We start from the raw sequence: 27640 nt of genomic DNA on the forward strand, positions 1-27640 counted from the left end.
ATATATATTTATTTCTGCAGCACTTTTATTTTGTAATTACATTATGTTAAATACATAATAATAATAATAATAATAATAATAATAATAATAATAATAATAATAATAATAATAATAATAATAATAATAATACAATTATTCTTTAAAAAAGTGATAATCCACATTTTATTTTTATTAAATGATCAGTTGCCATGGAGATCCGCCATCTTTGCAGCTGTTAGCATACATTTCCATTGACTATTGATTAGCTAAAAACCATAGATACACATATAGGCTAAAAACAGTATAAAAAGTCCAGAAAAAAGTGGTTGAACAACTCCGCTAGCTGCTATGGTTTTTTCGTTTTTTTTTCGTATTTTTTTTTTTTTTTACATACTTTCTTAATCTGAGCATTTCTATTTACATATTTGTTTGTGTGCTTGTTTGTTTATTTATTTAATTCCATTTGTTGGACTCTTTTCTCTATTTTATTTTTATTATTTATCGTTCAGCAGAGAGATGCTTTTATTTTGAAACCTGTCAAACTGGCTGCTGACTTCCGGTTCTGCCAGAAATCCCCTGAACTCAACGGAACAGCGCAGTTCTGACAGCTCCGACCCCAAACTGCGATAAAAACTGGCTTTACTCTGTAATGCGCTGAGTGCCGCTCTGTACAGGCTTCTGACCAAAGACAGAGGAAAGAGCAGCTCAAATCGTGGATCCGGTGAGTGAAATGAGCAAAGTAGAGCTTCAGAGCAGTTTGTTTTGGCTTCAACAAACTTTCGATTTCGGCTTCTGTCGTTTCGCCTGGATTTTTTTATGACGATATTTCCTTCAACGCCGTGAAATACGTGATTATTACGGTCAACTACTGCCTAAAGTAATCCAGGTGCACATGTTAACTTTAAAGTAGTTAAATAAATACCCGAGCTAATATTGTTGAAAGAAATTATGTGTCGAATCGTGACTCGTTGATTTAATTTAGACATTTTCTATTTGTCTGTAATGTCTGTGTTTTCATATTATTGCACTTTTATAACCTGATCAAAGTGCAGATTGTTTTAGTGCCCAGGCTTTTCCCAGATATTTGTTAAAGGCGCCTTTTCTAGTCTAATGTTTATTATGAAAAAGAACAGGGAGGATAACGTCTAATTCATCACCTTAACCTCTTAACCCCCGCCTGAACTGAGTGCATTTTCTCCAAATCTAAAAGGTCACAGCCTATCAGCCAGTGGTTTTCGTCACATTTTTATTGCTTTTTGTCACTTTTTAGTAGCTTTCTTTTTTTGGGACACCTTTGCATACAGTTTTTGTCACTTTTTAGTCACTTTATGTCACTTTTCTGCGGCTCTTTTTTGGTATTTTTTGTGCTTCCGCTTCACAGCTGGAAGGTCCCGGGTTTGATTCCCACCAGGACGGGGCCTTTCTGTGTGGAGTTTGCATGTTCTCCCCGTGTCTGCGTAGGTTTCCTCCGGGTACTCCGGTTTCCCCTACCACTAAAAAAAACATGTGCAGTAGGTGAATCCTTCAGCCAGGTGATTCTGACCATCAGCCTGGCTCCACATCAGGAGATGGGTTCCCGGGCACTGCCGTCGATCACTGCTCCTTACGGGTCGCCCCAGCGGCATCGAAGGATGGGTTGAATGCAGAGGACAAGTTTCCCTACGGGGACAACAAAGTATACAACATATTTTTGTCACTTTCATCGCTTTTTTGTCGCTCTTTTGTTGCATTTTCATCCTTGTTTTTCGTCTCATTTTTGTTGCTATTTTGACACTTTTTTCTAGAAGCTTTAAAGAGACTATACGGGATTTAAAATTGTTAAACTAAGTATTTTCCTCACTTACATGTTCCAGCCATGCCCTAATGTGTAGAATGTAGAATTTCTGTGTGTACGTTTGTGGTCCTAAAATATGGAATAAATTACACATAGACCTCAAACCATGTCCAATATCAGACAGTTTAAATATCAATACAAAGAATGGATATTCTCTAAGTATGTATCGGAAAGAAAATCTCTGACTTTTCATGTTCAGCTGTTGTGTTGTAAACCTGAGGTTGATTGGTAGGTAGTGTTCACACTGTATATGACAACTTACTGTTTTAAAGAAGCCTAAAAAGTAAATAGAACAAGAGACTGACAATACTTAAAAGGGGTGGGACTAAATAAGTGTTAACTTCCCCCCACTCCTTTTCGGACAGCCTCATTTAAAATGTGCAAAAGGTGAAACAAAATTGTTTGTCCTAAGACGTAAATGTATTGAGCCGCACATCTGAAATTGAGGAATTTTGTTGTCATTTTTTTGTCACATTTTTGTCATTTTTTCATCAATTTTTTATCAAATTTTTGTAATTTTTTTGTCACATTTTATCACATTTTTGTCATTTGAAAATTCACAGCACTGCTTTATATGTTTTTCTTCTTAGTTTCAGTTTAATTTTCTAAGGAAGCTTGAGTGTTTTATAGTCATGAGTCACTGCATTACTGATTAACTTCCAGCAAGTGTAGGCATGCACATCATTTTCTTCCTAATCAGAACTCCCTCAATGTCAATTATTGTCTCTGTAGCTGATTTCTTACCAGTTACAAAATCAAAGAAAGATCAGTCTAATTATTTTCCTTTGTATTTCCAGATGGAAGACGTGCGGCGAAGAGCCCAGTCGCTGCTGGCGTCGTCGGGGCAGGCGCAGGACGTCAAGGCAGACGTGCAGCTCATGGCGGGGTTTCCTCTGCCGCTGCCTCAGAAGTATCTCCACCTCAAAGTAGAGTCCATGCTCCGGGAGAACGCTGCGGGGAGGAACAGGCTGGAGGTAAAGAAAAGATTATAAAAAAGTTCACTAGTGATTAGTTTAACCTCTTAACTCCCGCCTGAACCGAGAAGATCTTTTTCCTCACGTCATCAGATTTTTTTTCCATCATTTTTTTGTTAGGTATTCAACTCATTTTTCTAACTTTTTTGTCATTTTTTATCATATATTTTTAATTTTTTAGGCAATTTTTTGTCATTTTTTCGTCATTTTTTTTGTCATTTTTTAATCAAATTTTTGTCATTTTTGGAATTTTTTTGTCACATTTTGTCACATTTTTGGAATTTTTTTGTCACATTTTTGTCATTTTTTGGGTCCATTTTTGTCACATTTGCGTCATTTTTTTGTCATTTTTTTTGTCACATTTTGGTCATTTTTTGTCAATTTTTTATCATTTTTTGGTCATTTTTTTGTCACATTTTGTCACATTTTTGGAATTTTTTTGTCACATTTTTGGAATTTTTTTGTCACATTTTTGGAATTTTTATGTCAAATTTGTATCACATTTTTGTCACATTTTTGGAATTTTTGGTCATATTTTGTCACATTTTTGTCACATTTTTGTCAATTTCTTGTGACATTTTTATGACATTTTTGCCACTTTTTCATCACTTTTTTGCCAATGTTTTCTAACTTTTTTGTCACATTTATATAATTGTTTTCGTCTCAGTTTTGTTGCTTTTTTCACTGCTTTTTTCTAGAAGCTTTTGGACTGGGGTAAAGCCAAACTGGAGAAAATGTGCTCGGTTCAGGTGGGAGTTAAGGGGTTAAATGTTGTGGTGTGTTTCCCGCAGGTGCTGGAGACTTTGGGACGGCTGGTCAAGGCCTTGGGGATACTAGAGAAGTACGGCTGTAACCTGACCAGCCCCGCGCGGCCCAAGTACTGGAGGAGCGTCAAGCACAACAACCCGGTGTTCAGGAGCACGGTGGACGCGGTCAAAGTGAGACTGGACTTTTGTGGAAGAAAATATGCGGAGCTGCCTCTTTAGATAGTACCGGAATAAACTCCAGAGACTAAGACTAAGACTGAACGACTCATGACCTCAGATTTATGGATGTAGTGAAGGTGGTGATGGTTTGTTCTCTTGTCTCCAGGGCGGTCGGTCGGTGCTGTATCTTTACGGTTACACCAACCAGCAGATCGACGGGCTGAGTTTCCCCGATGACGTCAGCGACCCGGACGTGGACAGGGTCGCCGCGGTGACGGTGGAGGTCATGACCCTTCGCACCGAGGTCGACATGCTCCTCAAGGTCTGGCACTGAACTTTACACACATCAACACAGGCGATCATTACGTTTTTTTAATTGGTTCTGTTGTGGCGGTTTCCTCAGGGCGTTCATCCACATCCAGAGCTCTTCAAAGACATCGTCCCGTTCATCGTGCAGGAGCAGGTCTGTAACGCTTTTCTTTCCTCTCAGGTCCAAGAAGACGTAATAGCAAAGTGCACTGCCTGACCATGGTCTGATCTGGGGTTGCTGCAGTTGGTCAGGTCTAGGTTCAGAAACACTATGAGCCCAAAGAATGAGATCAGCTGGAAACCTGAATATCCTGAAGGATTTCTTCTTCCCTGATGCTCAGGCCATAGTCCAAGATGACAATTACAGTTTTGTTTCTTATAGTAAGACAGAAGGTTTAGTTTACCTGCTTGACTAGTTTCGATCACTTCCTCAGAAGTGACACCTGGTGGTGGAGGTGCCGTGTCGTAGGCAGCTTACATGGGAACATCGAAACTAGTCAAGCAGGTAAACTAAACCGTCTGTCTTACTATAAGAAACAAAACTGTAATAGACTTAACCTAAGAAGACAGTATGAACCTTCTACAAAGACATGACAATGCCATGATTAATTGGGCTCACATTGTGAAAGAGTGCTTCAGGGACCATGCCTCCACAAAGTCCAGATCTTAGCCCCATTGAGAATCTTTGGGATGTGCTGGAGAAGGCTTTGTGCAGTGGTCTCAGTCTCTCATCATCAATAAAAAAACAAATTAACTTTTTCGGATTAGTTTGTTCTCCCACCATTTCGGATGTTGGTGACAATAATTGTGTATTGTGTAATTTTAAGGTTTTTCTCTCCACAGTATCATAAAATGTTATTTTATCAGGCTCATTTATAATAATACCTAAGTTAAACAATTGTTTACTCCATACAGTTCAGTTCAGTTTCAGTTTATTCGGTCAAAATTATGACAAAAGATTTACATTACATACACACAATACATACATACAAGTGATTAGCTGCAGCTGTTGAAGGTGTTCGCACAGTGATAGGTAATCGATTCAGCAGCACCAGGACAGTGGTGCTCAAAATGTGCAAAAAGTGACTATTTGCTGAAAAATTGCCCGTTTTACCTGTCCATTTCCAATTTAAATCTCAAAATTTCCCGTCACTCCTCTCTTTGATGGAATATTTGCAAATGTTTAGAACAATCTTTTATGATTGTGACTTTTGTCTTGTATTTTGGTCGTACTCTACACCCGAATATTAGTCACCATTGAGAAACCACGGGGTTCACCATGAAACTAGTCTCTTTCTGCTCGCACTGTTGCCACATTGTGCTGGGGTTTGACTGAATGTGTTTCTCAGACGCAGATGGAGAGCGATGCCACTGTGATCCCTAAAACAGAAGAACCTCCGCCTGAAGTCAAGCCGCCGTCTCCTAAAGTCCCTCCCAGACCCGCTCCACGGATCAAGACTCTCCCAGGTCACACAGCGCCCCCTGTGGTGTCGGTCTGCAGCCTGTGCGGCGTCGCGTCCATGTTCTCGTGCTCCTCCTGTAACGGACAGTGTTTCTGTGACGCCTGCGACGACCTTTACCACCGCCACCCGGCCCGCGCCGCTCACAAGAGAGAGGCTGTGGGCAAGACGAAAACAGGTCTGAACCAGAACTACAGCACTGTTTAGATCAGCCGGGCCAAGGTCTGGAATGTCATTAATTGGATTCAAACGGGCTTTAGATAAACATTTCTTGGAAAATAATGACATTTCTCAATAAGTTAACCTCTTAACTCCTGAACGGAGGGGATCTTTTTCCTCACGTCATCAGATTTTTTATTCATAATTTTTTTGGGGGGTATTCAACTCATTTTTGTCAATTTTTTGTCATTTTTTGTCAATTTTTTGTCATTTTTTTTGTCATTTTTTGTCACATTTTTGTCATTTTTTTGTCATTTTTTGTCACATTTTTGTCATTTTTTCGTAATTTTTTCATCAAATTTTTGTCATTTTTTTGTCACATTTTTGTCATTTTTTTGGTAAAATTTTTGTCATTTTTTCATCAATTTTTTGTCAATTTCTTGTGACTTTTTTGTGACACTTTTGCCACTTTTTCATCAATTTTTCGTCACTTTTTTGCCAATGTTTTCTCACTTTTTTGTCACATTTCCATCATGGGGTAAACTGGGGTAAAGCCAAACTGGAGAAAATGTGCTCAGTTCAGGTGGGAGTTAAGGGATTAATGAAAAAAAAATATGGCTGAAATCGTTCTCAGCTTTCGGCTCAAAAGTTTCCCGTTATGTCACACCCGGAAAGTAAATGTATCCAGTAAGTGAGGGTCATCTGCTTAATTACATTTCTAAAGTGTGTGCTTTTGTTCCAGACCCCTGCACCATCTGCGGCAGCTCCTCTGTGCACGCGCTCTGCTTATCCTGCGATCACAAACTGTGTGAGAAGTGCGACCGTCTGTATCACTCTCACCCCGAGCGAGTGGGACACCGCCGCACCGTCGTCTCCGCCGCCAAAACCGGCAACAGGTGGGTGAGAATAGAGTAATAGTTGTTTCAAGACCGAAAGGCAAGACAAGTTTATTTTTGCTTAATGTGCCTCACAGCAACAGCACACAAAATACAATAAAAGAGCATGTGTAGATCAGAGGTTCCGCTAGACTTTTTTTTGTCGGCTGGGTCGTAAAATGTCGCAAGAATTACCGGCCATTAAAAAATGTATACATTATGAACGTGGCTTATTATCAATAACAATCTACATTTAGACAGAGCTACACGAGTGCTTTAGTGGGTCCCAAAACACGGCTATTTCTAATAAAAGACTGACGTGAGAAAAATGTAGCAACAGCTAAAATCCAAACATGAAGTTGTGCGCGTGGAGACGGTGGAGCAGCAGGTGTCACGCTGATATACACCACTCATATGCACTTCAAGTCAGACAGAAAGTAGCCGATATCTACGACCCTCACGCTGTCCTTATCCAGGTCTGACCAGCTGCACAGCGAGGGCTGGGCTGTAGATGCCCTTCCGCGCTTTTACGTGGCTTCAGGTGTAAAATTGTGATTAAGTCCCTCACCACGGAAATATTGTGGAGAGACAAATTGACAGCACTAAAGTCACAGAAGTCAGTCTCGAGCGATTCAAAACGGACCCAGCTCTGCCGCGCTTTAGAGCGGCTCCAACACCGGTAACTGAGCCGAGGCGTCTGCGCAGACTGACCGAGGGAAGCGCCTCTAAACCCAGCCACTCTCTGAGCGGCTCCAACACCGGTAACTGAGCCGAGGCGTCTGCGCAGGACTGGCCGAGGGAAGCGCCCATAAACCCGGCCACTCTCCCAGGAAGAGCCGCTGCGGGACAGCGCGTCAGTCTGACTGAACACATGCGCGTTTCAAGAATATCCTAATCAAACGTATTAGCTGCTGAGTTCTTAACACACTTATATAAAAGTAAATGTACCTGTAGTTTGCCGTTTTCTGGAAAATGTGACGAAGCATGAAGAAAAAGCGTTACGTATCCAGACAGCGATGATGGCGCTTCGACTGCGCTTTGTACAACGGGCTAAGGGCGTAAATCTAAACGTTTTTGATAGAAATATTGAACCTTTTTTAATATTTAGGCCTGTCTCAAAAACACTTTGTTATGTTAGTCACTGACTTAGGTGACATGTTTAATATATTTTTCTATATTCTCTCTCCATATTTTTTACTGTCGGCCAATTTGGCCGATGGACATAATTTTTACCGGCCATTTGCTTTCAAACCGGCCAAAAGGCGGCTACAGCCGGCTAACGGAAACCCTGGTATAGATTGAACAAAAGGGGTCCAGGATCGATCCTTGGGGAACCCCCAGTTTTTTCAACTAGTCTTAAACTGTTTATTGGGACAAATTATAATCCTCAAAAAAGTGTCATCTATTTTTCAAAGAGAATTCTGTCAAAAGAAGCTCTAAATATGTAAAATAAATCATGGATGAATTGAATGAAACGTTCCTTTCTCTCTCCTCAGGTCGTCCTTGTCTTCGTGGGAGTGCGGTCACTGCACCACAGTGAACGAGCTCAGAGCTGTTCTCTGCTTCACCTGTGAACGGCCCCGCCTCTCCACCGGCCCCTCCTCCAATCAGGACGCCCGCCCTCCCTGCCCCAGTCTCCAAGTGCAGGTCAGGAAAACCCCAAAATGATCCCCAAATTCAGCATTTAAGTAGAATGAATGTAGAAAGTTGTGTGTATCTGCCGCCACAGTCCCGCCCCTTTACAGGAAATAATGTAATGAACTATATTTGGTAACTAACCCCCTGTTCTAGTCTCCACAGCTCTGGTGATAGAAGAAGACGCCTCAATGCTGCTCTCACATACTTGTAATATTCTCAATTCCTGTGTCCCGCAGAGTGGCAGTGTAAGAGCTGCACCATGCTGAACCAGGGCAGCAGTGTTCTGTGTGAGGCGTGTGAGCGCCCCCGTCTGGCCACTCGACCTGTTGCTGCTGTTGCTGCTGTTCCTGCTAACACCTCCACCACGATCGGCCCCGAGTCCCTGGCCCTCCCCGTCACAAAGGTCTGGATACAGGCCTTTTCAAAGTGCTTCAGATAGATACAGACGGCATCTATGGATTTGCCCATATATGGTCATGTTTGAAAACAGTTAAGGGGAAAACAATTTGGAGAAAAATCTAAACTTTCTTTAACCTCTTAACACCCGCCAAAACCAAGTGCATTCTCTCCTCTTTGCCATTGTCATCACTTTTTATTTCCCTTATGTGTTTTTGCCATTTTTTTATTACTTTTCTGCTGGATTTCTGTCTTTTTTGCTGAATTTTTGTCATTTTTGTGCTGGATTTTTGTCATTTTTTTGTTGGATTTTTGTCATTTTTTTGCTAATTTTTTGTCATTTTTTTTGCTGGATTTTTGACATTTTTTTTGCTGGATTTTTGTCATTTTTTTGCTGGATTTTTGTCATTTTTTTTGCTAAATCTTTGTCATTTTTTTTGCTGGATTTTTGTCATTTTTTTTTGCTAAATTTTTGTCATTTTTTTTTGCTGGATTTTTGTCACTTTTTTGCTGGATTTTTGTCACTTTTTTGCTGGATTTTTGTCATTTTTTTGCTGGATTTTTGTCTTTTCTTTTCTGGATTTTTGTCACTTTTTTTGCTGGATTTTTGTTTTGTTTTTTTGCTGGATTTTTGTCACTTTTTTGCTGGATTTTTGTTTTGTTTTTTTGCTGGATTTTTGTCATTTTTTTTTGCTAAATTTTTGCCTCTTTTTTTTCTGGATTTTTGTCACTTTTTTGCGTGATTTTTGTCTTTTTTTTGCTGCCCTTTTGTCACCTTTTTGTTGAGTTTTTGTCATTTTTTAGTGCTTTTTTTGTTGTGTTTACATCCTCATTTTCTTTTTTTTCTTTTTTATCGCTGTTTTGAAGAAGCTTTTAGATTTGGAGAATTTGGAGAACAGGAGAAAACATGTTCAGGTGGGAGTTAAGAGGTTAAGAGGTTAAGGGGAAAACAATTTGGAGAAAAATCTAAACTTTCTCTAATTATTCAAAAACGACTTTAACAAATGCTGAATTATGAATATAGTTTTCTACTAAATAAAGATGCAAAGACATGGAGAGGAGCAAAGTGGTTCAACAGCCCATAAATACAAAAATAACGATGCTTCATGTTAGCATCGAGCTAATGCTAACGGCTGCCTAGCACTAGCTACGACTGCCGCTTTTTCACTTCTTCTGAACAATCTGCTGTGAGAAAATATCCATATGGGCCCGATTTACAGTTGCCTTTATTTATGTGGTAAATAAGTTCATATTCCACCAGAAAATGGCTAAAAGAAAGTGAAAAATTGTGTTTCTTCCTGTTGTTGTTCCAGTGGACGTGTCAGTTCTGCACCTTCGTCAACACTAAGCACGGCTCCATCTGTGACATGTGCAGCCTCTCCTGTAAGGACACAGGGGGCGCTGTTTCTCTGCCGGCGGCTCTGCTCACTGCCGCTCCAGTGGGTAGAACTCCTCCACTGATAGCCCCCAAACCGAAGCTCATCTCTGAGGCCGACGCCGACACCAGGAGACAGAGAGCGTTGATGGAGGACGGACTCAACCTCATCAACAAGATCAGAGTGAGTTTAACCTCTTACCACCCGCCTGAACCAAATGCATTCTGTCCTCTTTGGCTGTTATATAGGCCTGTGTAACACCTCATTTGAAAGCTAAGACCCACAAAACTGATCTTTTTCCTCGCGTTATTGCTGTGTTGTGTCACCTTTTGTATGTTTTATTTTCTTTTTTCCCTTTTTGACACATTTTTGTTGTGTTTTTGTTGAATTTTTGTTGATTTTTTGTTGAATTTTTGTTGAATTTTTGTTGAATTTTTTGTTGAATTTTTGTCACATTTTTGTTGAATTTTTGTCATTTTTTTGTTGAATTTTTGTCACTTTTTGGTTGAGTTTTGTGTCACTTTTTGTTGCGTTTTTTTTTACATTTTTGTTGAATTTTTGTCACTTTTTGTTGAATTTTTGGTCACATTTTTGTTGAATTTTTGTCACATTTTTGTTGAATTTTGTCATTTTTTGTTGCATTTTTGTCATTTTTTGGTTGAATTTTTGTCACATTTTTGTTGATTTTTTGTCATTTTTTTGTTGAATTTTTGTCACTTTTTGGTTGAGTTTTGTGTCACTTTTTGTTGCGTTTTTTTTAACATTTTTGTTGAATTTTTGTCACTTTTTGTTGAATTTTTGGTCACATTTTTGTTGAATTTTTGTCACATTTTTGTTGAATTTTTGTCATTTTTTGTTGCATTTTTGTCATTATTTTGTTGCATTTTTGTCAAATTTTTGTTGAATTTTTGTCATTTTTTGTTGCATTTTTGTCATTTTTTTGTTGAATTTTTGTCACTCTTTGGTTGAATTTTTGTCACATTTTTGTTGCGTTTACGTCCTTGTTTTCTTCTCATTTTTTGTGGCTATTTTGGTGCTTTTGTCCCAAGAAGCTTTTTGATTAGGGTAAAGCTAAACTGGAGAAAGTGGGATCCGTTCAGGTGGGAGTTAAGAGGTTAAGGCGAGACACAGCTGGGAAAAACTGATTTAATGCATTTAAGCGTTTTGTCTAGTTTCTCTCCCCTGACGCAGCTGTAACTAAACAGTCCTTGTTTTGCAGGAGGCGGAGAAGCGCGGCGTGAGTCCTGAGGAGGTGTACGCCGCGCTGAGCATCTGCGGCGGCAGCAACGTGGACCCCTGTGATTGGCTGAACTCGGAGCTGCCGCACCTCCTCGACGAGATCTGCGCCATGGCTGCGTCCGTGCAGCTCAACACCTCCGTGAGTAACTCCACCTGTAGTTCAACAGGCGATTGTTAAAGAGCGATTTAAACAGGAAGTCCACAAACATATAACCTGGGATTAGGACCTCAAATTTACCGTATTAACACATTGAGTGTCAAAAACAGAAAAACTAATTTTTGTGTTTTTTTATTATTAAACTACACCCTCTAATACACCTTATGTGTGATTTTGGTTGCTCTGTGATCAACAGAAGTTAAATAAATGACGATCAAAAACTTTATTTCCTAAATATTATTGCGTTTCTTTTCTTTTTTTTTTAGTCCAAGGCGGGCGTGGTGTTGTGTAGTGAACAGCTGCAAACCCTAGACTTCTCTCTCGCTCTCTGGAGCGTTTGACAAAGCAGAGCGGCTTCCCATGGAAAGATCGAAACTGTTGAGATTTTAACATTTCTCTGAGTTTGTAAATGTTTAAAATCGGTCCAAGGACGACTGAGAAACATCCTGTTAAAGGAACAGGCCACCGTTTGTCCACACTGAGATATGTTCTTACCTGAGCTTAGACGGGTCGATGTGTACCTGTCTGGTCTTTGTGCCCGTGGAAGAGCGGGGTAGTTGCCACCTTCACCCCCCTTTGGAGCCATAGGAATATGCTGGGAGCGGCCAAATGCTAACAGCATCTTTGGTCGTTTTGAGTGACTGAGCGCACGCACAAAGACCAGACAGGTACACATCAACTCGTCTAAGCTCAGGTAAGAACATCTCACAGTGGAAAAATGGCCTGTTCCTTTAAAGTCTTCAATCCAAGAATCAGGCTGTTTAAATGCACACGCGATAATGAGCGAAAGTGATCGAGAACACGATCGAGAACGTGTTAACAATGTTGTCCTTGAAAATTGACTTGAAACAGAGATATTTAGGCATTTGCATCTTCACATAACGTTAGGGCCAGAGAAGAAATTAGGAGAGAGGAGTTAATCAGAAAGGAGAGTGTTCCATAAAACACTAATTATTTCCAAATCTAGAAAAAAAAAATCTGTGATTTTCATCAAATTTAGTCTCTTTTTTTAGCTTAGATTTCTCAGGAACCGAGGCACGTAGAATTACACTGCTCACCTGGGGAAATCTCGAGTCTCGTCTTTCAAACGAGCCACAGCATGTGTCCATAGCTATGACATAGTAGCACTGTGGTGCTACAAATATCATGAAAAACGCTCTGGATTGTTGGCACTCAATGTGTTAAGCATGTGGTTTGCATTGAAAGTCCTTAAATGAATAATGAGGTTTTAAATGTCATTAACAATAATGTAATCATGTCACTCCAGGCATTAAATCCAAATCTAAATTGTTTGGAAATTGTTTTGACTCCTTTTATCACGGTGTAAAAACACTCGCCTTAGTTTCACTACAGCCACATGAGCTGCACTGACTTTTTTCTTTTCTTCCTTTTTGTCCTTTCTCTTTATAATTTGGGGGGGATGGGAGACGTTCTTGATAGCTCTGATAAAGGAAGTGAAAGTACTGGATATTTTGTTTCAGCTGTTTTAGATCAATGTTGAAGATGTGTTATTACCTGCAAAAAGCACCTGCACAACACCTGCTTTTGCTTCATTGTTTTACATTAAGAATCCGGGTCAAGACGTTTACATTTTAACAGAAAATACTTAATTGTTTTGCAGCATTTTAGCTCAATATTTTTTTTTTTATCCACTGTGAAGGACCGAGGGAACTCCCCTGCTCAGGATCATGATATACCGTCAGGAGGGGAGGAAGAGGAGGAGGAGGAAACGAGGTCAGGGGTGAAACTTTCCAGAGCTGAAGCCAAACGCGCCTGGCTGGCAACAGGGGGCGACACTGAGGCGGCTGTGAGGCAGCTGCTGAGAGACCGGCAGAACAAGGTGAGAGGAAGAGAACGCCTATCAGTTTATATCTCAGTTTTCCCTCAGATGTTCAAGCTCTTGGACGAGTTTATGATGTGCACTGGGAACTTGTGTTATCAGAAATCAAAAGACATTAATCCTCACCACAAGTGACTAAACACAATCTTTAAATACTCAGTTTTCTTCCTCACTGAGAAAGAAGCTGTGCCCGTTTCCCGTCATGTTTGCTCTGCTCCGTAAAGAGACTAAAGTCCGAACATGTGTGTGACTTATGGGTTACTCCCTGCTTCTGGTCCTTGAGAGATAACGCAGACACGGCAGAGCTGGAGGAGGCAGCACTGGATGTTATGTAAAGAATGTGACACAAAAGCTTAGAGGTTGTTTTTCATAGTAGCAGGGTATCCGCTGGGTCTTAAAAAGTCTTAAAAAGTCTAATATTCAAGAATCCAAATTTAAGGCCTTAAAAAGTCGAAAATTCGGCCTATTTGGTCTTAAATCCATGGTAAACTGGTCTTAAAAATTAACGTTCAACGATCCGAATTTAGTTTAAAAAGTAGACAAATAAATGCACAGAAGCAGCGATGAGGAGCCGCCCGGTGCCGCTCATTTACGCACTGGCCGCCGCCACAAACAACGCGTAAACTCAGCGATAGTCGAGCGAGGCAGAAGGACTCTCCTTCAGAGCTTTATCCGCCCAAAAAAACAATTGAAGTCAGCAGAGTTTAGGAATTCAAAACATGACCAAGGTGTCGCTGATGGATCCGTAATGCTGCTGTCGGTGGAAAGATACGTCCAATATGAAACAACGTGGAGATAATCCTTCACTGTAAATATCCAACTCAAGGTAATGAACTGCATCATTCACAATAAAGTTTGTCCAAATGTTGGGAAACACAAAGCTAACGCTCCTCTGCTCAGGGACAGAAGGAAAGTCCTGTTACTTTAGAAACACGTTTCTCACTTTGTTCATCAAAACATCTGACAAACAAGTTTAGAAAACATCAAACCTAGACTAGATTCTGGCCTAATAATAATATAATTAAAATAATTATGATAATTAATTAGTTGTAAAGTTGACAGTGTTTGTTCTATGCAAACGAGTGGAAAAGTTGCTTTTATTTTTAGAAACAGTGAATGTTTTACAATGTTTTAGCTCAAGTATTACAAAGCATTTTAAATACAAAAACTAAATATCTGTTGTTTTCTTTCATTCAGTCGATAATTGTGAGTAATTATTCAATCTCAATATTCTTATCATGGGATAAGGTTAAAACTTGAATGGTTGTTAAAATGCCTAATGTGAAAAAGTTCTTACATTTGTAAATCCCACTGTGAAATCAGAAACAACAGTTTGACACTTGGATTTTTGTGACAGTGATTTTCTTTACAGTCCATTTATATATTGCGCGTTCAAAAACAGGTCTCATTTTTGAGATTTTGTGTTCTTAAAAAGGTCTTAAAAAGTCTTAAATTTGACTTGTCCAACTCTGCAGACACCCTGTAGTAGACAGTTGTAGTAGTTTTCTGTGTCTCCGTGGGGTCTTAGGGTGTATTCAGACCAGAAAAGTCCTTTGCTCCGCTTGTTTGTTCCGGATCAGAAGCAGACTTTTTTCTGTGCAGTTCGCTTTCAGACTGTACTTTTTGCAAGAGAAGTATATTTTGTAAACACATCCACGTGGGTGACGATCGATGCTCCCATTGGACGGCAATGAAATAGATATTTGACGCTGACGATGATATTGAAAGAAATGAACACGAACGCATTTCTGTGTCTTTTCTAGCAGTTGTGTTTGTGCATCTGCCCAAATATCCAGGAGGCCCAGTGTCTCCTCGTTGGTCCAGGTCTGTCCACGGCTCATTGTTTGTACACTGCAAAAAGTGCCCTACTAAAAACAAGGGAAAAAAATCTAAGAATAATAAGAATAAGCTAAGAATTCTTATTTCTAGAATATTTTTTTTATCATAAAACAAGAAAGAAACATGAAATTTAGCAAATAAATAGCTAGAATTAAGCAAAATGTATGGAATGATTTAAGGAAAACATTCTTATTTAGTGAAAAATGTGGGTGTTTTACTTAAATGTTTCTTGATTTAAGTAAAATGTTCTAAATTATACACATTTTTGAGCAAAATGTTCTTAATAAATACTAATATTTAAGGAATATATTGCCCACGCCCCCATCTCCATGATGTGGAGTGAGGCTGGTGGTCTGAATCACCTGGCTGGAGGATTCACCTATTGCACATGTTTTTAGTGGTAGGGGAAATGTACGCAGACACGGGGAGAACATGCAGACTCCACTAGGGTTGGGCGATGTCCCCTTAATTGGCCGTTGATGATGTTTACAGTGAACCATCGATGATATCGTCCATTTCTCATTATAAGCAGTTTTTAAAGACATTTACATAGCCTATATATATGCTGCATATTACTATGTATGTTAGGAAAATGTGAGATTGCAGGATGAATGGATCTAAACTAAACATGATCTGAACACAGTCATGGAACACGACTTTTGCAAAAGAAATGTGTTAAAACCCGTGCGTAAAAGTCTGAGAGGAGAACGACTTATTCAGAGCATCAACTCCTCAATACCAAGGCTCTTCTTACACTAATACAAATGTAAATTGGAGCTTATTATTTGCATTTGCTCAGTTTTAACGTAATGTTTAAGAAACAGTGGGTGAACGGGACAATATTTAGAAGTTTGCGTCGTAGCTACGTTTTTGAAGCCGCTCCAGGCGCCGCCCGGTCCGCGTGCTCAACTAGCTCCGATGTGAGAGCCATCTCGTCATTTTAAAACGGTTTAGGTTCCGTACGCAGCAAAGCAAAGCAAAACCACGCGCTGTTAAACTCTGAGCTGCAGAGAGAGAGAGAGAGCCCCGCGCGTCAGAAACAGAGCAGCTGCGTCTTTACTTTAATAATTACGCCTAACACATCGTGGCTTCTGGCAGGTACTGACACTTGCGCGCATATTAGTTACATCCGTGATTTCATTTACAGTGCAATCCCTGCAAAGTTTGTAGGTTTACAAGGCCTACAGAAGATCAGTGCGTGTTTCTGACAGGAGGGGGCGTGGCATCACGATGGTGGCTCTCCATCGTGATGTTGCTCATCCATCACAATGGACGATGACATCATCCATCGGCACAACCTTAGACTCCACACAGAAAGGCCCCGTCTTGGTGGGAATCGAACCCAGTGCCTTCGAGCTCTAACCGCTGTGCCACCGTGCCACCCACTTTAAAGAATGGAATGTATTATCTATCTGTGAGAATCAGTTCCTAAATTAAGATCTTATTTTTTCTTAAAATAAGAAAATATATTCTTCTGTCTAAAGCTGAAGAAGATTCAAAAAGTTGTTCTTTCTTGTTACAAGAAAAAATTGCGTGTTTTTTAGCAAATATATCTGAACAAAAAATGGCTAGATTTGATTTCCTTAAATAAGATTTTTTTTTTCCTCAACAAAACTTATTACTTTTTTAGGGAAAAAATAAGAACTTATTTCTTAAAGTAAGACATTTTTACTTGCTTAGAATCCACTTTTTGCAGTGTAGCATCCATCCAGTGTTAGCATTAGCAGCAGTGAAGGGCTAACTTTTCCCACGATGCCTTGCTCCATGTGCTCTGGTCTCTTCCAGGCCTCATTGTTTTGCGTTGATTGTGAGACATGTTGTTTGCTGTTTTCAGATGAGGGAGCTGCAGTCGTTGGGCTTCAGAGACGTGTTGAAGTGCGAGGAGGCCCTACGTCTGAGCGGAGGTGAGGTCAAAGGAGCTCTGTCCCTGCTGCAGCGCCCCCTGCTGGAGCCGTACCACCAGCGCATATGGACCAACCAGCCCGAGCCGCCCATCAACCCCAACGACCCGGACAAACAGGTTACTCACAAGCTATTACCGTCACTGCTCTGTGACGAGCTCAGGAGGCTCTGATTATTAAAAATAGAACGAGGCTTTGTGACCGAGTGGTTTGACTGTGTTGTTCTTTGTCTAGCCTATAAATAAAGTTTGTTTTGTGCTTTAGAACAGAAAGTAGGAGTGGCTGATCTTGTTCGATTACGATCCTCGCTCAGATGTTGGGGAAGGGTGTGGTTATTCATGGAAGCTGTTTTCTGTCTCATGGTTGAATGTTCTCTCTCCACAGAGGATGTGCCGCCGCCTGCTGGCGCTGTACGAGCTGCCCAGCTGGGGGCGCTGTGAGCTGGCGCTGTCGCTGCTGCAGGAGCCCAACATGAACCTGGAGGACGTGGTGCAGGCGGTGAAAGACTCTCCGGACCGAGAGTTCATCAAACGCCTGCTGCAGAACGCGTGCGGCGTCTGCTACGGCACTTTCCCCCTGAACAAGGTCAGCGCTCGTCTGAACAGTTTCACTTTACAGGAGCTCCTGAAGTCACTGACGCTCTTCCCCTCAGATGCGCTCGCTGACGTCGTGCCAGTGCTCCGTTTGTCTGGAGTGTTTCCAGGTGCACTTCACCATCGCAGTGAAGGACAAACACATCCGCGACATGGTGTGTCCCGCCTGCAACGAGCCCGACATCAACGACCCGGAGCAGCTGGACAACTACTTCTCCACTCTGGACATCCAGGTCAGACGCCGGGCTCTGCACGACTATTAGTACTGAAGATATGAGTAAATATTACTTTACTTTATCTAGGGATGCACCGATACCAGTATCGGGTATCAGGCCGATACCACGCTTGTACTCATACTCGTACTCATTCATGAGGTCCCGATACCAGAAACCGATACCACTTGACGTGCGGCCAGCGCAGCTACGAGGCGCAGCTCTCAGCTGAGGAGAGAAAATAGCAACAAACTGGAGAATTCTTTAGTGTAAATACAATAATCCACATAGAGCTGACTTTATTGCAGACTGCGCTCTCTAAATCAGAGTCTGAGCTGGATTTAACCAGAGCTTAATGTTGTTAGCGCTGCAGCGTCTGCAGTGTTTACAACACACAGGCTAACGTTGCTAACTCGCGGCTAACAGTTTTGGCCATTCTGACGCCGTTTTATGCCCAGGGGTTTATTCATCTTAAAAACTAACACAGCGACTAAAAAGTCCTCAGAAAATGCAAATTAAAGACATACAGCATGTTTATATTGAGCAAAAATGAGCTGCAGCTGAACAATGAAAACGCTGTAACTACTCGCTAAGCTACTATAAACACACAGAAAATCTACACAGAGCTGAAGTAAAGACGAAAAGAGACCATTTAAGTAACATCTCAATACTATTGTTAAATAAAAACACATAAATGAATAAATTCTAATATAACTGCTCTTAAATGTGTCGCCGACTTTACTTAAGGAAATGTACATGAGTAAATTAACTAACTACAAACCAATCTGTAATACCAATCGGTATTACAGCAATGTCAGCTCCCGCCAGAGAGGAGCGCTTTCCTCGCCCATTGATATAAACAAATCTAGAGTAAAGCCGTTTGCTAATTGTCTGTTCTTTGTGTTTCAGCTCAAAAACTGTCTGGCGACTGAAGTTTATAACCTGTTCCACAGAAAACTCACGGAGCACACGCTCATGAAGGACCCCAACTTCCTCTGGTGCTGTCACGTGAGTTTTTCAGAATTATTTCTCTTTTCAAAATAGACCTTCACTGCAGCAGGTTTATCCCAGACAGAGTAGATACTTTTACTTTTACTAACTCACTCACTCCTCTTCGTCAGTGCACGTCTGGCTTCATCAACGACATGGACCAGGTCAAAGTCACCTGCCCGACCTGCCACAAGAGCTTCTGCTGCAAGTGCAAGAAACCTGTGAGTTCAGTGTCAGTTTTCCACATGTTTTCCCCGTCTCCATTTTCTTTGTCCCTCATTCCTCTGTTTTCTAAATGTTCCTCTTTTTTGCGTTATATAACAGTTGTTTTGACCCTGTGTGTCTTGGCAGTGGGAGGCGCAGCACCAGGACGTCACGTGTGAACAGTTCCAGCAGTGGAAGAGAGACAACGACCCCGACTACCAGAGACTGGGCCTGGCCGGGTATTTGAGAGACAACGGCATCAGTGAGTGACTCAGAAATGAGGAGGAGCAGCGTGTGCCAAGATCACTGTTTATTTACCAAATCTTGTACTTACTGAAATCCGCGGTATAAATAAACTTGCCTTGCCTTACTTCAAGGTCTTTCTAATACAGTTTTTACCAAATCTTGTGCTTAAAGTCACTCTGCGAGAGACAAGAGCCACTTTACCGTCATAAAACTCAATGTTACTCTATAGTTACCACCATATCAGTTTGCTATTGAAAATCTTTAGAGACCACGTTTTACTTGTGTCCAAAATCATTCCTAACATATTTGTAGCTTCCCAATTCTTCTCAGGGACGACTTTACAGGGACCTTTCAAGGTCATGTGAACAGAAACTCGTCCGAAACATCATGAAATCGTTCCAAATGCTTTATGATTAGAGCAGGGGTGTCTCCGATGGCCAAAATAAAAAAAAGTGCCTGTGAGTCGCGGGCCAAACACGGCGACGTCAAGCACAACAAACACATAGCCTACATTTGCATTTGATTCTATCTATGCAAATAACATGCTATATTAAAACAGCCTAATTTTAGTAGAACAAAATCAACCATTGTAGCAATTTAGTGCAAAAAACCAAACAAAAAAAACACCTGTATCTACAGCACCTACAGTAACTTTACCTCATTCGTTAACTCAAAGAAAATTAGATTATTTTGAAAGTGTCAGTTCAGCATAAATTCTTTTTTAAGTCAATTTTTAACATGTACCTTTGTTAATGTCAACAACCTTTGAAATAAAAGTGGGAAATCTGTGAAAGTTGATGCTACAACGCTCTGTAAATGATAAACACCAAGACACCACAGCAGTGTTTCCTTGACTTTGCGAAAGGAGTGAAACAGCGCCCCCAATTTGACGCTGGTGGTCAAAAAGTGTACTGCATCCATATTTACCATTGAGAATGAATGGAAGAGAGTTAGTATTAACCACACACAGCGCAAAAGTAGGTCACTCTCTCACTTTGGGCACCCCTGGATTAGAGGCACAGAGTTTACAACACTAAAGACAAAGCAAATGTCGTTCTAATATTTGGTATAGCGCCTTTAACCTCTTAACCCCCACATGAATCGAGCACATTTTCTGCTTCTGGAAAAAAACATCAAAATAGGGACAAAAATGCAACGAAAAAGCGAAGAAAAACATGATGAAAAAAAGTGATGATAAAGAAAAAAATGCCACAAGAACATGAGCAAAAAGTGACAAAAATGCAGCAAAACAATGACCAAAAAAGGACAAAAAAGTGACAAAAATTAAATTAAAAAATTACAAAAAAGTGACAAAAATTAGATTAAAAAAATGACAAAACTTCAGCAAAAACATGACTAAAAAGTGACAAATAATTCAGCAAAAATGTGACAAAAAAGTGACAAAAAAGTGACAAAAATTAGATTAAAAAATGACAAAAAGTGACAAAAATTAGAATAAAAAATGACAAAACTTCAGCAAAAACATGACCAAAAAGTGACAAAAATGCAGCAAAACAATGACAAAAAAGTGACAAACATAAAAAATGACAAAAAAGTGACAAAAATTAGATTAAAAAATGACAAAACTTCAGCAAAAACATGACCAAAAAGTGACAAAAATGCAACAAAACAATGACAAAAAAGTGACAAAAATTAGATTAAAAAATGACAAAACTTCAGCAAATGCAGAAAAATGTGCTCGGTTAAGGCGGGGGCTAAGAGGTTAAACAAAGGCTTGTGATTTGCCCGAATGAACTCTGTAAAACGTGAAGCAGTTGGGCTTTCGTTTTTCGTTTTCACTTCACACATTTTCCTCCTAAAGCGTTTCTCGCTGCTGGATAAACCGGTCGTTCAGCAATAACAAAGACATATTTCCAATTTCCCTGAAGTGCAGGTTTGACATTGTGCAGGAGTTTAAATACATAAAGCACATCTCTGTTCTCATATTTTCTGCTTGAATCTCCAACTTCTCCCTAATAACATATATATCTAAGAGCCGAGCATATTTCTGTCTTGTTAATCGATCTTTTTTCCTCGTACTACGGGGATTTGTTGTTAAAAGTCTTCTGTCTTTTGATTCTCAGAGTGTCCGAACTGCCGGTTCGAGTACGCTCTGACCAAAGGCGGCTGCATCCACTTCACCTGCTCCCAGTGTCGCCACGAGTTCTGCAGCGGCTGCAACAACCCCTACCACAAGGTCGGCCTCCCTCCTCTGTCTGTGAACACGAGCACAAACCACACAGGATTCAAGAGTGACTTTTCCCTCTTTTGTGTGACGTTTCTTATCTCACTTCTTTACTGGAAATGATCACAGGACGAGACAGAAGAAGAGAGAAACATGTCACACCTCGACCTGCAGCCATGCTTTACATACTGTACACGTCACCTCTGTTTTAGAGCAATACTTCTCAAACTTTCACATCAATTACGTCAAAAAATGTTCACCGTTTCAAGGTCCTTCAGGATCAAAACTAACGCGGGTCAAAATAAACCCTTATTGGACTAAAAAGTATGCCTAAAATGCCTGTAAACTAGTGTTACACCAGAAAAAAACACTGGATTTAAATGCACTACTAAAGAATCAGTGAGATTATCTAATATGAAATGAACAAAGACTAAAATTCCAGACCTAAAGAAGCCTAACGTTGAGATTTTTTTACCGTTTTTCTCTCTTAATATCATAGTTTTCATGTCAGAGTAAAAAAAGAGACACAAATCACTCTTCATGAAGCTTATTTTATGGCGTTTCGTTGCTAGCGAGACTTCCAGGACGACTGATTCCCCCACACTTATTCATTCATTCACAAATACTGACATGTTTGGTATAAAGGCGGGAGTAATATACACAGGACTGAACTTTAGGGCCGTTTTCTCCAAATGAGGTTTTCAGTTCACTCTTTAAAGCAGCACTAAGTAACTTGTTTAGCTTAGTAAATCCTTCCCGTAGTCCCTCTGGGGGTGATACAAGTGTTAATGGGATGATTGGGGGGTCTTTCATCTCCCCCTGGTGTCTCTGCACAGAAAACCACAATTGCAACTTGACTGCCACCGGACCTGAGTCACCAATACACACTAAGGGAATCACGAAGAAGAAGCTAACATGCTAACGGGCAAAGCTAACTGTGGGCTAGCACCACTTAAACAGTATTTACAGCCAAGTTTGAGTGAAAAAAGTATTTCCATTGTGTAATTGGATGAATATCCCTCTGTCCCTTCGCCTTAGTAGTATTTACTCTCTCACGAACAAGTGAAAAAATTGCAACTTGCTACGACACCTGCGGTTGCGCTTATGGCCTCTAGGGGCAAGAGTTACTTAGTACTGCTTTAACCTCTTAACTCCCGCCTGAACCGAGAGGATGTTTTTCCTCACGTCGACTTTTTTTTCCCATCATTTTTTTTGTTTTCTTTTCTCATTTTTTGTCAAATTTTGGTCATTTTTTCGTAATTTTTTTTATCACATTTGTGTCACATTTTGTCGCATTTTTGTCGCATTTTTGTCATTTTTTTAATCAGATTTTTGTCATTTTTTTGTCACATTTTTGTCATTTTTTGTCACATTTTTGTCATTTTTTGTCCATTTTTTTGTCCATTTTTTGTCAATTTCTTGTGACATTTTTGTGACATTTTTGCCACTTTTTCATCCATTTTTCGTCACTTTTTTGTCACATTTCCATCTTTGTTTTCGTCTCAGTTTTGCTGCTATTTTCACAGCTTTTCTCCAGAAGCTTTTGTACTGGGGTAAAGCCAAACTGGAGAAAATGTGCCCGGTTCAGGTGGGAGTTAAGGGGTTAACAACATCTCCTCTCGCCGCTCCTACAGACTAACAATATGTTTAAGATTTTTTCTGACAGATTTTTAAAAATCCTTTTCTCTGTCAGATTTGCTGCAGGGTTTTCACAATGCATTAAAAGTCACGAGATGAACTAATGTTAAGGGTGATTAAAAAGCATTATTTTTTATTCAGCTTATTTGATAGGGACCCGGACAGATACAAAAACATAGACAAATTGTAGCATAAGTCTGATGTATGTATCGTAGTGCTTATAGATAGACTTGCAACACATTTTCCCTTCATACTTGTATCACTAGTCTTTAGCAAAAGTTTCACATTGATATCTCTACATTTAGTTTTTTCCCTATATAAAACACAACACTTTCCACACACAACCTGGAAGCCTGTTGCATGTTCTTTGCAGTCCCTCTGATGTAATAGCAGTCCAGGCATCAAGTCTGACCTGTTTGTATCTGTTCCCTGTTATCTCTGCCCTTATATAAGCCCCCTATAAAGCTGCTCTATAGGCTCCTCTGTCTAAAGTTCACGTGTGTTTTGCAGACGGCCTGTAGGACTCAGGTGTGTACCATGAACGGCCTCCACGCCCACCATCCTCGAGACTGTCTCTTCTACCTGAGGGACTGGGAGCCGGCGCGACTCCAGGAGCTGCTCAAGGTCCAGCACGGTTTTAAACTAAGGGTCAAAGGCGATAAAATGTGGAAGTTCAGTCCCTGAGTTTGAACGATGTCCCTGTGTTCTGGTGTTTCCTAAATCAATCCAAGCAGCAATGAGCTTTGAACCTTTTGTCGTCAATTAAAAATGCCTTCATCAAACGTCCACCTGATGTAAACGTCCACTCTGACTCTGTTTGTTTCCACAGAGGAGCAACGTGGCCTTCAACACTGAGCCTTCGGATGACGCTGCTGCAGGTAAAACTGCTCTTTACTGCGGAATAAACCACTGAGGGCAGATTCCACTGTCTATACCAGGATCAGGCATCCACTGTCTCAACAGCCTCCAGAAACAGAAACCTAAAGTATGAGGCGACATCTGAGCCAGAATGAAGGCAGTGTGATTGGTTCAAAGATGCTTCTATATTTCCTTCCTATAAAATCAAAGGATTCAACCTGAGTTTTGTACTTTTAACCCCTTAACTCCCACCTGAACCGAGCACATTTTCTCCAGTTTGACTTTACCCCAGTCCAAAAGCTTCTGGAAAAAAGCTGTGAAAATAGCAACACAACTGAGACGGAAAGTTGACAAAAAAGTGAGAAAACATTGACAAAAAAGTGACAAAAAATTGATGAAAAATTGTCGAAAATTTTGACCAAAAAATGACAAAAATGTGATAAAAATTTGACCAAAAATGTGACCAAAAAATGACAAAATAATGACAAAAAAATTACAAAAATTACAAAACAATTATAAAAAAAATTACAAAAAAATTACAAAAAAATGTCATAAATGTGATAAAAAATGACAAAATAATGACAAAAACATTACAAAAATGTGACAAAAAATTACAAAAAAATTACATAAATGTGATAAAAAAAACTGATGAAAAAATGACAAAAATGTGACAAAAAAATTACAAAAATGTGACAAAAATGTGATAAAAAATGACAAAATAATGACAAAAAAGTTACAAAAATGAGTTGAATGCCCAACAAAAAAATGATGGGAAAAAAAATCTGATGACGTGAGGAAAAAGATCCTCTCGGTTCAGGCGGGAGTTAAGAGGTTAAATCAGTTTGTTTGTCGTCATCCTATCAAATGGCCCGTTTGGCTCTTTTGATGAAGGTTGTAGACTCGAGAATCAATGGTGTCTGAGTGGATAGATGAACAATCGACAGGAGTCTGGACGTCTTAGGCAGGAGAGCTTTATTTACCGTCAGGGCAGGACAAAGTTAGAATTTAAAGCTACACGACAGAGATGATGCTAATGTCCCAGGTAACAGTGTTTAGAGCGAGTTTGTAACGCCGTGTTCTGTGTGAGCAGCTCAGTGTGGAGTGATGGAGCAGAAGGACAGTGGGCAGCAGCTGGACCAGCCGTGTGGAGGAGAGACTCGACCGGGAGAGGCCGGGCTCTGCGAGTGAGTGCACACTACAGACCTTAGATACTATAGTGTTGTCATAATACTAAGATTTCAAACTCGATTTCAATGCTGAAAATAAGGCTCGATTCTTGATTTTGATATCACAGCCACATCCTTTTAAATGTATACAGTATTTTTGCTCTAGGAAACTTAAGTCTCTTTTTACAACTGTTTTATCTACCCAACAATCGACACTATATAGTTTATTGGTTTTATTGTGTTTCCTGTTTACTAATTACTAATACACTGTGGTCTCCAAGTGTTTTAATGTGAACAATAACTCCAGCATTTTAACCTCTTACCACCCGCCTAAACACATTTTTGTTGAATTTTTGTCACATTTTTGTTGAATTTTTGTCACATTTTTGTTGAATTTTTGTCACATTTTTGTTGAATTTTTGTCACTTTTTTGTTGAATTTTTGTCACTTTTTTGTTGAATTTTTGTCACATTTTTGTTGAATTTTTGTCACATTTTTGTTGAATTTTTGTCACATTTTGGTTGAATTTTTGTCACTTTTTTGTTGAATTTTTGTCACTTTTTTGTTGAATTTTTGTCACTTTTTTGTTGAATTTTTTTCACATTTTTGTTGAGTTTTTGTCACTTTTTTGTTGAATTTTTGTCACATTTTTGTTGAATTTTTGTCACATTTTTGTTGAATTTTTGATTCGATATGACATCACAATCCTGAACTTTACACATGCGTTTCCAACGACATCACGCATAGTTCCAGCCGCCATTTTGAATACCGAAGTAGAATTATGCAGTACAACAACATGTAACAATATTTCTACTATGAAAAAGAAAGACTACTTGATTGATAGTGGCATTTTTATTTACTCGTAATCATAGCTCATCAATGCTCGACCCCAGAGATGCAACTTTATGTGATATAGAGTCTCAGTCTGAGTCAGTGTTTAATGTTTAAGCTGCTCAAGACGTTAGCATGCTACCGGTTAGCAACTGTCAATGGCTTCAACACATGTGTGGCTCACACCTGTGAACACTGAGGAAATATTACAGTAACAGCTCTGGCCTCTGTCACATGTTGTATCCAAGGCTAGATGTTTGGAGTGTGGTTCAGGGCTTTCTCTTGGAGAGGTCTGAGCTGTTGAAGCTAAATGCTAACCAGTAGCATGCTAGCGTATTGAGCTGCCAAAACACTGACTCACTCGTTTCTTCACATAAACTCTGGGGCCGTGTTTTTACTGTTATCTTCTTGGGCAATGATTATAAGTACAATCAGTTGTCTTTCCTTTTCATGTTGTAGTACTGCATAATTCTACTTCGGTAATCAAAATGGCCGCCACAACAACACCGGTCACATGACTGAAAGGCATATCAAGGTATCGAAAGAAAGTATTGTTCAGGTATCGGCATCGAAAACCAAGTATCGTCGAAAAAAATGTGTGGTTTTTTGTCACTTTTTGTTGAATTTTTGACACATTTTTGTTGAATTTTTGTCACATTTTTGTAGAATTTTTGTCACATTTTTGTTGAATTTTTGTCACTCTTTGGTTTAATTTTTGTCACATTTTTGTTGAATTTTTGTCACTTTTTTGTTGAATTTTTGTCACTTTTTAGTTGAATTTTTGTCACTTTTTTGTTGAGTTTTTGTCACTTTTTTGTTGAATTTTTGTCACTTTTTTGTTGAATTTTTGTCACTTTTTTGTTGAATTTTTGTCACTCTTTGGTTGAATTTTTGTCACATTTTTGGTAGCATGCTAGCGTATTGAGCTGTCAAAACACTGACTCACTCGTTTCTTCACATAAACTCTGGGGCCGTGTTTTTACTGTTATCTTCTTGGGCAATGATTATAAGTACAATCAGTTGTCTTTCATTTTCATGTTGTAGTACTGCATAATTCTACTTCGGTAATCAAAATGGCCGCTATAACAACACAGGTCACATGACTGAAAGGCATATCAAGGTACCGGAAGAAAGTATTCAGGTAGTTCAGGTATCGGCATCAAAAACCAAGTATCGTCGGAAAAAAAAGAATCTTGCTCTTATCTTTTCCATCCAAAAGAAAATAGCTCCCGATCGTCCAGTGCAAGTGAACTGACGTGCTTGTGAGTTAAGACTGGACGGTGGTTCTGACACTGAGGTGGAGAAAAGAGCTGACGTTTTGAACCACAGCTGCTTTTTGTGAATCGATAATAACGATAAGTGCCTGGATTGATCGCGCTTGTGCCTTTGCCTCCGCAGTAAACATTACCGCGAGTACCTGGTGAGCCTGATAAACGCTCACTCCCTGGACCCCGCGGTCCTGTACAGCCCGGAGGAGGTGGGCGTGGCCTGTCAGAGGTACCAGGTCACGGAGCCGCGTCTGGACAACGAGAGCGAGAACAACCACCAGGCCCGGCAGCTCAAGGTCTGCGCTCGACAAGCTTCAGTCTCTATTCACTGAAACATGTCTGATTCTTCTGTTCCTGTCTCCTGCAGAAACTGATGGACGTTCCTCTCGGAGACAAAGTTCCACGCGTCCACTAGCTTCGAGAACATCACGTCAACAAACCTTCGATTTCTTCAAAACTTCCCTTGTCCTTTAAGGCGAGACGGTGCAGGTGAAATGTACATTTTTCACACAGGGGTCAGAGTTTTCCTCCCTCAACAACCGGATAT

The 27640-nt window shown here is 40.0% G+C and overlaps 2 protein-coding genes across 2 annotated transcripts in view; both read left to right on the forward strand.

Moving 5' to 3' along the window:
* irf9 (interferon regulatory factor 9) overlaps positions 1 to 27640 on the forward strand; it is a 112419-nt gene that overhangs the window by 63143 nt on the left and 21636 nt on the right. The gene's annotated exons all lie outside the window — the stretch shown is intronic.
* On the forward strand, positions 561 to 27582 carry LOC306977679 (E3 ubiquitin-protein ligase RNF31-like). The gene is given in 25 exon segments (XM_079576090.1): positions 561 to 700; positions 2611 to 2787; positions 3579 to 3725; positions 3880 to 4035; positions 4117 to 4176; positions 5372 to 5660; positions 6384 to 6537; positions 8013 to 8128; positions 8131 to 8163; positions 8391 to 8557; positions 9864 to 10109; positions 11146 to 11304; positions 12983 to 13162; positions 16836 to 17021; positions 17287 to 17487; positions 17555 to 17728; positions 18617 to 18715; positions 18829 to 18918; positions 19049 to 19163; positions 21232 to 21344; positions 23481 to 23594; positions 23800 to 23848; positions 24919 to 25012; positions 27224 to 27389; positions 27461 to 27582. Coding segments are annotated over 24 exon segments (3333 nt in total). The 5' UTR covers positions 561 to 700; the 3' UTR covers positions 27509 to 27582.

This window comes from Gobius niger (assembly GCF_951799975.1).
Source record: "Gobius niger genome assembly, chromosome: 18".
NCBI classification, from domain to species: domain Eukaryota; kingdom Metazoa; phylum Chordata; class Actinopteri; order Gobiiformes; family Gobiidae; genus Gobius; species Gobius niger.